The 12150-nt window shown below is 35.9% G+C and overlaps 1 protein-coding gene across 2 annotated transcripts; it reads right to left on the bottom strand.

Moving 5' to 3' along the window:
- Positions 1 to 3248: 3248 nt before the first annotated feature.
- On the bottom strand, positions 3249 to 11182 carry LOC128238958 (tripartite motif-containing protein 2-like). 2 transcript variants are annotated; one of them, XM_052955310.1, is made up of 4 exons: positions 11055 to 11182; positions 9419 to 9622; positions 5270 to 5426; positions 3249 to 4494 (listed from the first exon to the last, which is right to left on the bottom strand). In XM_052955310.1, the coding sequence occupies exons 2-4, from the start codon at positions 9549 to 9551 to the stop codon at positions 3606 to 3608; spliced, it is 1179 nt and encodes a 392-aa protein (XP_052811270.1). In that variant the 5' UTR covers positions 9552 to 9622; positions 11055 to 11182; the 3' UTR covers positions 3249 to 3605. The 2 variants fall into 2 exon arrangements, with proteins under 2 accessions (XP_052811270.1, XP_052811271.1); XM_052955311.1 differs by lacking the exon at positions 11055 to 11182 and adding an exon at positions 10516 to 10528.
- Positions 11183 to 12150: the final 968 nt, after the last annotated feature.

The following is a 12150-nucleotide window of genomic DNA, read 5'->3' as shown; positions in this document are numbered from 1 at the left end:
TGTGTCGGAGACCGGGTTCGTACCCGCATCGCCAAAATTGGAGTCCAGCGTCTTACTCACTGAGCTACAAAGGCTTACACTAATCGGGTGACATAATTAAGCTATACACCTACCTCGGTAATATCACGTGATAACACCGACTAGCCAACCACGCATAAGGAATGAATTCTACCTGGTAGACATACCCAGTAATCTTTTTAATGAAAAAATACGAAATAACTGCTAAACTTAAATAAATTGTAAATTATGTGGTACTTCAGTTAGTAAGTTTCAATGCATTGTACACATCGATGCCAAGTTTATGTCAGTTTTTGACAATTTTCTCCCCCCCCCCCCCCCCCCGCTATTTTATCATACGTGAGACAGCCCCTTTAAGATACTCTGTAACATTAAAGATTTTAGTTTTCTGAAACTGAATCTAAGACCCAGAATGTTATTGAATATTTGAGTACACTTTCTGCTCTATTTTAAGTTAAGTATGTTATGCCAATGCCCTTATGGTAATACGATTGGAATGATCGAGGTTTCCCAATATGTCTGCTAAATTCAATTTAAGGCTCATGAATAATTATGTTTCGTGGGAGAAGTGGGCCAAGTATAGAAATTGAAGAACAGCCACAACTAGAAGAGAAGAAATTTCTCCCTTAGACCACATACGAAAACCGAATTTCCAAATACAAACAAGAACACAATGTAATAACTATGAAGTAAGTGGTACCAAATTTTTAACTAACTGTTGTGCCCACACATTCAAATGAAATGTTGCTAAATGGTATACATGGATTTCGTTCTGTTGTCTATTTCACCAGATTTGTTTGAATTTTATCCACAATAACCAAACATATCTCTTTGAGCATTAACTTACGCTCCGTTAGTGATTCAACGGACTGTTAACGTAACGTGGCGTTATATTTGACAGAGAATTTTAGCACCTGGCCCCTGACGATTGGACTTCGGCTTTTGTTTATTGTCAATTTCAATGTGTGAAACTACACTAACACGAACACCAGTTTATGATTTGTTGATTTTATGCATCACATGTTTCTGGAACGCATGTTTAAAATTGCAAGCCAAGAGAACCTAATCGCTCGTCAAGAATAGCTCGACTGGCCGGGACCAAAGTCCAAACTACAAGTAACTTCGGATACTCTGACTGCAAATTCACGAAGATCAGAAATTGCTGTTTTGTTATTAAGTATATAAGTTGTTTTTTGATTACATTCAATCAATAACTGACTGTTTTGTGGTATTTTATGAACAGAACAGAACAGACAGTTTATTCGACTTAAACATGTGTACATCTTCGTAATACATATAGTTATACACATAATATAATAAAATAAAATATAAGCAAAAATATTATGTAAATTGAATACCATACCATTCTTGTTTAAATGTATCTATAATTCTACATTTAAATTCGTTTATAAATACATTAACATGCGCAGTATTTGGGTTATCAAATACGTATGCAAAACACATTCAAAATTTGAGTGTTCGCGCCTAGATCACGTGACCATGTTTTTTTATGTACAAGTTATTGTCATGCTCTAATTTCTCGAGTCGTTTATCATTTAATTTGGGCCATTTCCACACCTTTATTTTAACAGTTGGGTAATTTTTCTTACAGTGTAACTCAAAATTTGGTGTGAAATATCGGAAAGGAACAGCTAAAATTAAATTTAAACTGCAGTTGCTATATTTTGGTACCGGTCTTTAACGATACAAGTTAAAATGTCATTAATTTTGTATTGACAATAAGACAGGCATACCAATTTTATTCCATAACAACACGTTGATTTAATGCCATTTTGACACGTTATGAAAACTAGTGCATGCTTTACTATAAATATGCTGACAAAAATCCATGTAACACATTTTTTGCCTAATCAAAATAATTATATTTATCATAAATTTATAAACATGTTGGTTGAGTGCAAAATGGTAGACCAAAATGTTTACCTATAAGAATTAGAACTTAAACGATTATTATGAAGATGTTGACTCGATGTAGATATGTAAATTATTATCTTTGAATACCCTTATTTATTATGTTTCATAGCCCATATGTATTTCCAAAATTGCCAATGAAACTTCGGATACGCCGACTGCAAATTCACGAAGACCAGAAAACGCTAAGTAATGACAAAAGTATAACCAGATTTGCTATTATTGCATCGTCTGCAGCTAGAATACATTCCTACTTGTCATCATAATGGGTTTGAACGATTTAAACAAAATGATAAGTAGCAGTTATGTACAAGTCAGTTGTTACCATGCCCCCACCCCCCACCCCCCACCCGATCCGGGGAATAGCGGGAAAATTGACTTTCGGTCCAGCAAATCCCAGGTAAAATCCCCGTATTCGGGAACAAACTACTGTTAAAATCTCCGCCAAATACCCCCACACCCCCGGGAACATCCTAGGTAAGGCCTATACCCCGCTATTTTGGCTCGAAAACAAAACCACCACATTCAATCTGCAGTGCGGGGCCACCTGGAAGGTAAAACACGGCTCATTTCCCCCGCTATCCCCGGTATAATCCAGAACTTGGGGTGGAGTTGTGGTTACAAATGACATGTGCATTAAGTTATACTAATGTTTCGGGCAAAGCCACATGTTTAAATTGCACGTACAATTCCATATACCAATCATGCGTTTGTGTTTGATAGACTGATGTTGGTATCTTAATATATTTCTAAATGTCAATCCATGAAAGAGATAGAGCAAATGGTTTTTTAACTGCCCCTTTTTAAGTTGTTTTGATTACATCAAATCAATTACAGTCTATTTTGTGGTATTTTATGTACAAGTTATCATCATGCCCGAGTTTCTCGAGTATATTGGTGGCGGTGTGTACCCTTTCGACGAGTGCTCCGAAAGGATTGTTAGACAGTCCTTTTTAGGTTGTTGGGGCAGAGTGCACAGAGAGAATGTAACCATGGTTTGAGATACATGGTTCTTTAACGTGCACCAGTGTGAAGCACTGTCCCACTGGACCCTCAGTAAACATCTCTCCCGGAAGACGATTATATTTCGTTTAAGTGGTGCGGCGGGGATTGGAACATGTGATCCCTGGATTGACAGTCATGTGTGTAACCACGAGACCACGGGTCCGCCACTTGCATACATATGTAGGCTGTACTTTAAATACCCCCTCCCGGAGACTGTATTATCACTGTGCCATACCAAAATTACGAAAACAATTAAAATTACATATACTTTTGTAATAACATAAAAGAGAACACAGTTTCATAAGATTCTGTTCTTTTAAATAGTAACTACAATAAATAAAAAAGTATCAAGTTAATAATATAATTAAATGTTGACTATCACAGAGTAAAAGAGTTCATACAGTTGAATATTTTACATCATAAATAAATATATAATTAGTAAATGCAGTCAAAACATGGGCACACTTTGTTCGTGTGATACTTTCCATGTGTTATTCAATCATATTCTTTATCACAGATAAACAATTGCACTTGCAAAATGCTTAAGTTTAACACCATCGTCTAAAAATAGTTAAATTATTATTACACTTAACAGTGTTTCATTTTGTGAACTGTTTCATACCCCCAACACTCTTTGGTGAATATCTTATCTAAGACGTTTGTGGTGTTGGCGTTCTTCGCTTACTTGAGTTTGGTCTACTCGCATGGCAGTCACATGGTCTGTACCTGAATATTTTCAAACTATGCTGTCCCATAATGCTATACTCAAGAGTAATCAGGTGACCTTCCGGTCCCAATGCGCATGCCTGGACCGTTCCAATGTCGTCTGTTGGGCAGAGTATTTGCTGCAGCAGAATTCCCCTTTCTGTGTACAAGTTGACAGTGTGGTTCAGGGAATCAGCGACCACAAATTGATCCAGAGAGGTTCTAGCAACTCCACTTGGCATCACAGCGAGCCCTTCGTTGTTAGAAACTGGTTCAAATTTGTAAAGCACCTTTCCAGAGTAGGTAAAGAATTTGACTTTACTGTCCATAGGGTCGCTGACGATGACTTCGTCTTTGTTGTTCAGTGTTATATTGAAACCGCTTGGTGCCTTCTGTTTTGCACCTACTGGAAAGTTGTACATCAATTTCCCTCCTCTCCTGTAGACTTCAACCGTTCTGTTCATCGTGGAAACAACAATATTGAATTCTTGGTCACTTGCTATAGCATACGGTTTGCTACAAGTTGGAAACTCGTACTTAAATGCATACGTATTATCGAAAACTTGGACACGCTTGTTGCTCTTATCAGCAACAGCAATATCACCATTTGGCAGCTCAGTGACTCCTGTTGGTTCGTCAAACTGTCCTTTACCGGAGCCTTTGGCCCCAATCTTCTTCTTAAACACGCCATAATTGTTGAAGATTTGTATGCGGTTATTGCCTGTGTCTGCCACTATGATATCACCGTCCAGTGTGGACGTGAGACCCCTGGGATAGACAAAGTCTCCGTCACCAGAACCCTTCAGACCGACCCTGATAATAAGTTTGTCTGGCCTTGAAAAGAAAAGAAAGCAGTGTTAGAGATGCATGTTCACGCATTTAAGTTTTAATTTTCTAAAAATACTACAGCGGTGATGGCATTAATGAAATAAATAATTTAACTTTCTTCTACAGGAAATAACTTGGCAATGTTAAAGGGACTAGACACCAGATGGTCCCAAAATCGGCAAGTAAAGTATTTCCTCAAAACAAGCCTAAACTTATCAATACGAACTGGTATGAAGCCGATACAGTAATACATCATTTTACATAATTTTACATGATTAAAATATTTTTTGTCACTATCTTTAAGTTTTTGACATTTTTTTCTTGAAATGGTATCATCTGGTGTCTTGTACCTTTAATGAATGTTTTGAATCATACTTAAATAGTGTTCTTTTTTTGCTTATTTTTTAATCCAATGCCAATGATGGGCTTAGTTCCATTTTAGGTTTAACTTATTTAATTTTACAACAATTGTGAAACGAGCTATTGCAACTTATATTTATCACTCTCAATGGCACGATGTTGCGCGAGAGTGTGGTCTTGTGTTGTGGGGGGAACCGGAGTACACGAAGAAAACCCACTTGTCCGGCTTGGTGACCACTAACCAAACTCACATGCGCCCAGGCCGGGAATCGAACCCGGGTCGCCTTGGTGAGAAGTGAGTGCGCTAACCACAGCGCTAATCGGACAACCATTTTAATTAAAGTTATATAACAAAACAATAATGTTTAAGAATAAATACTTTTGAAAATATGTCAAATTAGATCTTGTTCTATGAGCTTACTTTCGCTTTCCTCCCTCCCCGGGCTTATCAGTAATCTCCTTGTAATGAAGAAGGTCAACACTACGGCACGTGTCCTCTAAACCACGTGACAGAAGCCACGCCTCCCAGTCTCGCTTATCCTCGTGCTCCTTGACGGTCTCCACGCGGCAATCATGTGCTGCAAATGTGAAAGCGTATTCAATGAATGTCGTAGACTTGGTCCTGGTTGCACAAAAACTTAAGTCATCTAAAAAAATAATTGTTGTTTGCATTAACCTTACCGGCACTTTTTTCCTCCCGACCCTAAATTTTGATTTGCCGTAGGGTTTGGATTTTTTATTTCGTAATTTCCTAAAAATTGTTTCTTTTTTTAATGATCATGTTAACATTATTTTTTGCAATTATATTTTTCATGTATTTTACTACAATAGTGATATACCCTGATATAGGTCGGTTTCGTTCATAATACAGTTTATCAAAACATAAGGAAACCATAGTTATGCGTACCTACCTACCCTATTTTTGTGAGATGTCAGTGGACAAAAATTACTTTTGGGGGCTAATGTTAATCATGCTCAAGTCAATTTGCTGGGTACAAATCAGAACGTTGGGTCCCCTGTTTGAAAGACCAAAATTTATAAGTATCTTCCATGGCCTAAAGTGTAAGATACCCTGGTAGATTCATCCAAACCCGAGCGTAGGGTGTTTCGGACGAGGTTTACCGAGTTTCCACAGAACACCCTGCGCGAGGGTAGGGATGAATCTATTTTGCACGAGCGGCTATGGTTGATGCTTTTTCTCCAACATCAGTTAAACAAAATAAAGTAAAACTGTATTCTTTCGCTGAAACTGTTTTGTGCGTAATGAAAGTAATGACAATATAATATAGATATGTCATAATTCGTGGTTGTCATGGATATGCGCGCAGTGATTCAGATTATGTAAATAGTCAAATCGGTCTTTAAATAGTTCTGAAGAGAGTGAAAACTTTTTATGGTGACATTTGAAGAGAGAAATAATTAATTAGCATTCTAAATATTGCTACAAGACAAAAATTCCATTATGCTACAGACGACAGTCTTCAACAAGGGAGGTAATTACAATGTGATGATCTTTGCCCGTGGGCAAGATAAGAATTTCTAGCATGGTTAAATTTTTGGGTCTACTTTTCTGAGGTGGGGGAAAAGAATTTCTAGTATGATCAAATTTTGGGATCTCCTTTTCTGAGATGGGAGAAAAGAATTTCCAGCATGGCCAAATGTTTGAATCTTCTTATCTGAGGTGGGAGTAAATGTTCCTCTTGTAAGGTCCCAAACGCAGACCCCGACTGCACTTGTTACCACTTGGATGTCATTCAGATACATTCATTTAGAAAATATTCAATCCTTTAGAAATGTGTCTTAGACTTAAGGTTATGAACTAAGAAAATGTGTGTTTTAGCGGAGAGTTAACAATAATTTGAAAATATGTACGTATGTCAAGAAATGAAGCATGTTTAATAAAATATAAATATTTCATTGAACGCAAGATAAGACAAATAACATGGTTACGACTAACCTTTATATTATATTGTTTGATTTTTAAATGTGAATTTATTACCATTACTTGTTAGTCTCATATTAGACTTAATTAGCTTAATTTATGTTTCATATTTAGAAACATATCTGAAATTAGGTAAACGTTGATACTTCTCATATATATTTCTAGCACAACTACTAGCTAGCACATGCACAATTAATGACACACCAGGACGGCAAAACGCGGTGACCATACATACCATGAGCGGCTATAGTAACATACAATGCATTGCATTTTAAAACTGGAAATAGCAATAAATGTAGTGCCAATTAAAATTTCAAAGTACTAATGAAGTATTTAGATAACATAACTTCTTAATGCATATAATATTAATATGTTTTATTAAATAACATATGGTATCTTTACAGGACCTACATATCGTATCTTTACTTGACCTTCATATGTTATCTTCACATTACCTACATATGGTATCTTCGCAGGACCTACATATGGTATATTCGCAGGACCTACATATGGTATCTTTACATGACCTACATATGGTATCTTTACATGACCTACATATGGTATCTTTACATGACATACATAGGGTATCTTTACATGACCTACTTAGGGTATCTTCACATGACCTACATATGGTCTCTTTACAAGACCTACATATGATTTCTTCACAGGACCTACATATGGTATCTTCACATGACCTACATATGTTTCTTCACATGACTTACATATGGTACCTTCCTTCACATGACCTACATATTGTATCTTTACAGGACCTATATATGATATTTTTACAGGACCTACATATGGTATATTTACAGGAGCTTCATTTAGTATCTTCACATGACCTACAAATGGTATCTTGACATGACCTACATATGGTCTATTTACAGGACCTACATATGTTTTCTTCACATGATCTACACATGATATCTTCACATGACCTACATACGGTATCTTCACATGACCTACGTATGGTCTCTATACAGGACCTGCATATGGTATCTTTACAGGACCTACATATGGTATCTTCACATGACCTACATACGCTATCTTTACATGACCTACATAACGTATCTTCACATGACCTTCATATGATATCTTCACATGACATAAATACGGTATCTTTACATGACCTACATATGGTATATTCACATGATCTACATATGATATTTTCACATGACCTACATATGGTATCTTCACATGACCTGAATATGATATCTTCACATGCCCTACATATGGTATCTTTACAGGACCTACATATGGAATCTTTACAGGACCTACAAATGGAAGCTTTACAGGACCTACATATGGTCTCTTTAAAGGACCATCATATGGTATATTTACAGGACCTATACAAGCTATTTTCACAGAACCTACATATGCTACCTTTACAGGACCTACATTTGGCATTTTTACATGTCCTACATATGGTATCTTAACATGACCTACATATGGTATCTTTACAGGACCTATATATGATATTTTTACAGAAACTACATATGGTATTTTCACATGCCCTACATATGGAATCTTTACAGGACCTACAAATGGTATCTTTACAGGACCTACATTTGGCATTTTTACATGACCTATATATGGTATTTTAACATGACCTACATATGATAGTTTTACAGGACCTACATATGTTCTCTAAACATGACCTACTTATAGTATCTTTACAGATCATATGGTATTTTAACATGACCTTCATTTGGTATCTTTACAGGACCTACATATGGCCTCTTTAGAGGACCTGCATATGGTATCTTTACAGGACCTACATATGGTATCTTTACAGGACCTACATATGGCATTATCATTACACTAAGTTGAGAAGCCTTATAATGCTTCTTATGGTACTTACATAACACTTTTATTGTACCCTCATAACACAAGTTATGATACCCTCATAAAACTACTTGTGGTACCCTATTAATACATCTTGTAATAATCTCATAACACTACTTATGTTAACCACATAAAACTATCTGTGCTTCCATCATAACACTATTTATAAAACCCTAAAACTACTATGATACTCCCATACCACTACTTATGATACCCTCATACCACTTCTTATGATACATTCATAACAGTATTTATGATACCCTCATACCACTACTTATGATACCTTCATAACACTACTTATGATACCCTCATACCACTACTTATAATACCCTCATAACACTACTTATGATACCCTCAAAACACTACTTATGATACCCTCATAACACTAAGTATGATACCCTCATACCACTACTTATAATACCCTCATAACACTTCTTATTATACCCTCATAACACTACTTATGATACCCTCATAACACTAAGTATGATACCCTCATAACACTACTTATGATACCCTCAAAACACTTCTTATGATACCCTCATAACACTACTTATGATACCCTCATAACACTACTTATGATGACACCAGAATAGCATTTTTTACGATACTCAGTCTCATAAAACTATTGATACTACCTTTAAAACTAGACATAGGCTACCTTTAAAACACTTCTTATGAACGTATTTTAACATTTCTTATCATTCTCTAATAACATTCATCACAACACTTCTTTCTGCGCATGATACCACCATAACACTACTAATCACACCTCATATCACATACTTTGAGGTCTTCGTTTGAAGATTAGCGGGGCGGTGTCATGGTAGAGTTCTCTCCTTGTCGCCACAGGGATTTTTCGTTCCGGGCTAGTGAACCCATAGCTGTACATCCGGAAGCGAGACTGGAAGTCCACCATCTTGGATTACACGGGAGGTGCGTGGCACGGGGGAATTAAGTCTGGCAAACTAGATTTCTTCTATCTACCATCTAAATAGCAATGCATAGATTATAATAATACTAAGAGAGGATGTTGCTGACAGTGATGGCAGAAATTGCTAGTTAATGGATCCAACCCACAAATAAGTTATTTCTTTGACAGGTCGATTTACCATAATATAACATGTATATAGTTTGGCACACGTTGAACATTTTCTATTTCTGTATACAAAACCCTTTTAAATGACACCGGAACAAGATGGGGTTACGAGGCAACAGACATTGACATAAATGAGTAACGGATACCTTAGTCATGTTTTTTGACAAATGCATTGGTGATGAAGACATATTTTCTTGACTCTTGTCAGGGGCGGATCCAGTATTTCATGTTAGAGGGAGCGTAACTTAGGGGCGTAACCTTTTGTCTTTCCCCCTACCTCAGAACCAAATTAATTTGGTTTAAAGAGTTGACGGGGCGGGGGGTTGGGAGTACTCCCCCTTGAACATTTGAACCATTTTGTAGGACAAAATGGTGTATTTTGGGCGTATTTCTTTACTCTTTTTCCCTATATTGAAAGAAATGTTAACTTGGGCTATTTAAGGGGGGGGGGGCGTCTGGTGTGCCCCCGCCTCCGAACGGATCCGCTAGTGCTTGTGATGATCAAAATAAACTGTATAAGACATTTATAATGTATTTTCATGGAATAGATAATGCTTCAACAAAAAGCATGTCAATATTTATCACATATAACTGTTTATTTTCGTTTTGTATAATGCATACGTCTGATTAAATCTAAAAGCATACTTAATAAAGTATAAACTTAATGTGTTAAATATTCAACATGCTAATTTAGGCGACGTTAATGTTTATACTCAGCAGATAACCGAACAAGATATGAATGATACTGCCATTGGTAAATAAGAAGATATTAAAGCATACAAACCTGCTGATAAAATAATCTTGGTTATTGAATTCTCAAGTAGCTTTATAAACCACGGAATACACCGTCAATATAGCAACGCTGAGTATAACGAATATAGCGTAATATTTTCTACTGGATAACTATGTTCAATATGTTTTTGTTTTAAGGCTAGCCGTTGATTGTTAGTTTAAACATATATTATTTATTATTCAATAAATATATTATACATTGAAACATTGTATGTCTTTATATATATATATATATATATATATATATATATATATATATATATATATATATATATTATATATGATATATTGAAGCGAAGTAAAACGAAAATAGAGCTTATACTCTCTCCGTTGGAAGTTATATTTCCTAACATGTAGTGACTACATATCTTAATTAATGTACATGACAAGTTTAGTTATTCTAAACAAATAAAGTTCTCCTTATTCAGTATAAAATTGTACCTCCCATGCTTTTATAGTTTGTAGTAGAAATTTTATGTATTAAACACTATTTAAAGTACATGGAATATTTAAATTAAGACTTAAACTTACCGATCATACTTCTATTCCAATTCAGACTGATAATTATAGAATCAGTATTGATTGCTTCAGTCTAACCTTTAATAGTATGCTTTAAAATCCAATATCTATTATATCAACCTTAAATCATCAATCTTTACACAAAGGTCTAGCGCCAAGGCAAATATTATGTTCAATTGTTCCTACACTAATCTCTGTTCCAATATAGAACCTAGTTGGAGTTTAAAGCAATGCTACCGCGTATATCAATTGTAAATATATTATATTGGGGTTAATACTTTAATTCTAATATGCCGCCTTGACATTTAAGTATGTAAGTCTAACGATATACAGAACACCTTTGCGGCGTATTAATGGAATTAAGGCAAGTGAAAAACAAAAATGATATTTTAAACTCGTTATAACACCAAAAAATTATTACGAATTTCCAAAGACGTTATGACGCATTTTAAAAGACGCTCGTGAGGGATTAAAGGCCTTGTTTAAGCCTTCTTTAAGTGACCCCCCCCCCCACCCCCAAATCTATGTACAGTACACAACATCTGCGTATTGATCTTAATCTACTTGCCTTGATCCCTCTTATCAAATATTCGATCTGAGTATCCTGCTGTGCAGTTTTGGAGGTTTTATTATAGAAATGGACCCTAAATGGCCCTGAGCCAATAAATGAATACACAGGAAATTGGCCCCTACTCTGACACCAGTGCAATTAGCAGGAGATGCACAGCAGGGGATTATCATGCCAATCATTCCTTAAACTAGGCCTTTAAAAGGGGTTATAGTGCAAAAAAAGTCGTTATAACCAGATTCAAGGGCGTACTTAATAAATGGCTTTATGATCTCAAGGCTTATTACGAGTTTTATCATCATCATCATCATCATCATCATCATCATCATCATCATCATCATCATCATCATCATCATCATCATCATCATCATCATCATTATCTTCAGCATTATTATAATCATCATCATCCTTATCCTCATCCTCATCCTCATCCTCCTCCTCAAACTCTTCCTCCTCCTCCTCCTCCTCCTCCTCCTCATCATCATCATCATCATTATATCATTATCAGTAACAGCACTAGCAGCAGTATCACCATCATCA

This window comes from Mya arenaria, chromosome 6 (assembly GCF_026914265.1).
Source record: "Mya arenaria isolate MELC-2E11 chromosome 6, ASM2691426v1".
In the NCBI taxonomy this organism is placed as follows: domain Eukaryota; kingdom Metazoa; phylum Mollusca; class Bivalvia; order Myida; family Myidae; genus Mya; species Mya arenaria.
This window is presented reverse-complemented; position numbering and strand designations above follow the sequence as displayed.

Excerpts from the sequence above, each read along its gene's own strand:
- LOC128238958 (XM_052955310.1), bottom strand. The coding sequence starts at position 9,551 with ATGGTGGACTTCCAGTCTCGCTTCCGGATGTACAGCTATGGGTTCACT. Across the intron at positions 5,427-9,418 it reads CTTCAAACGAAGACCTCAAA|CACATGATTGCCGCGTGGAG; the intron begins GTATGTGATATG and ends TCACATTTGCAG. Across the intron at positions 4,495-5,269 it reads GGGGAGGGAGGAAAGCGAAA|GCCAGACAAACTTATTATCA; the intron begins GTAAGCTCATAG and ends TTTCTTTTCAAG.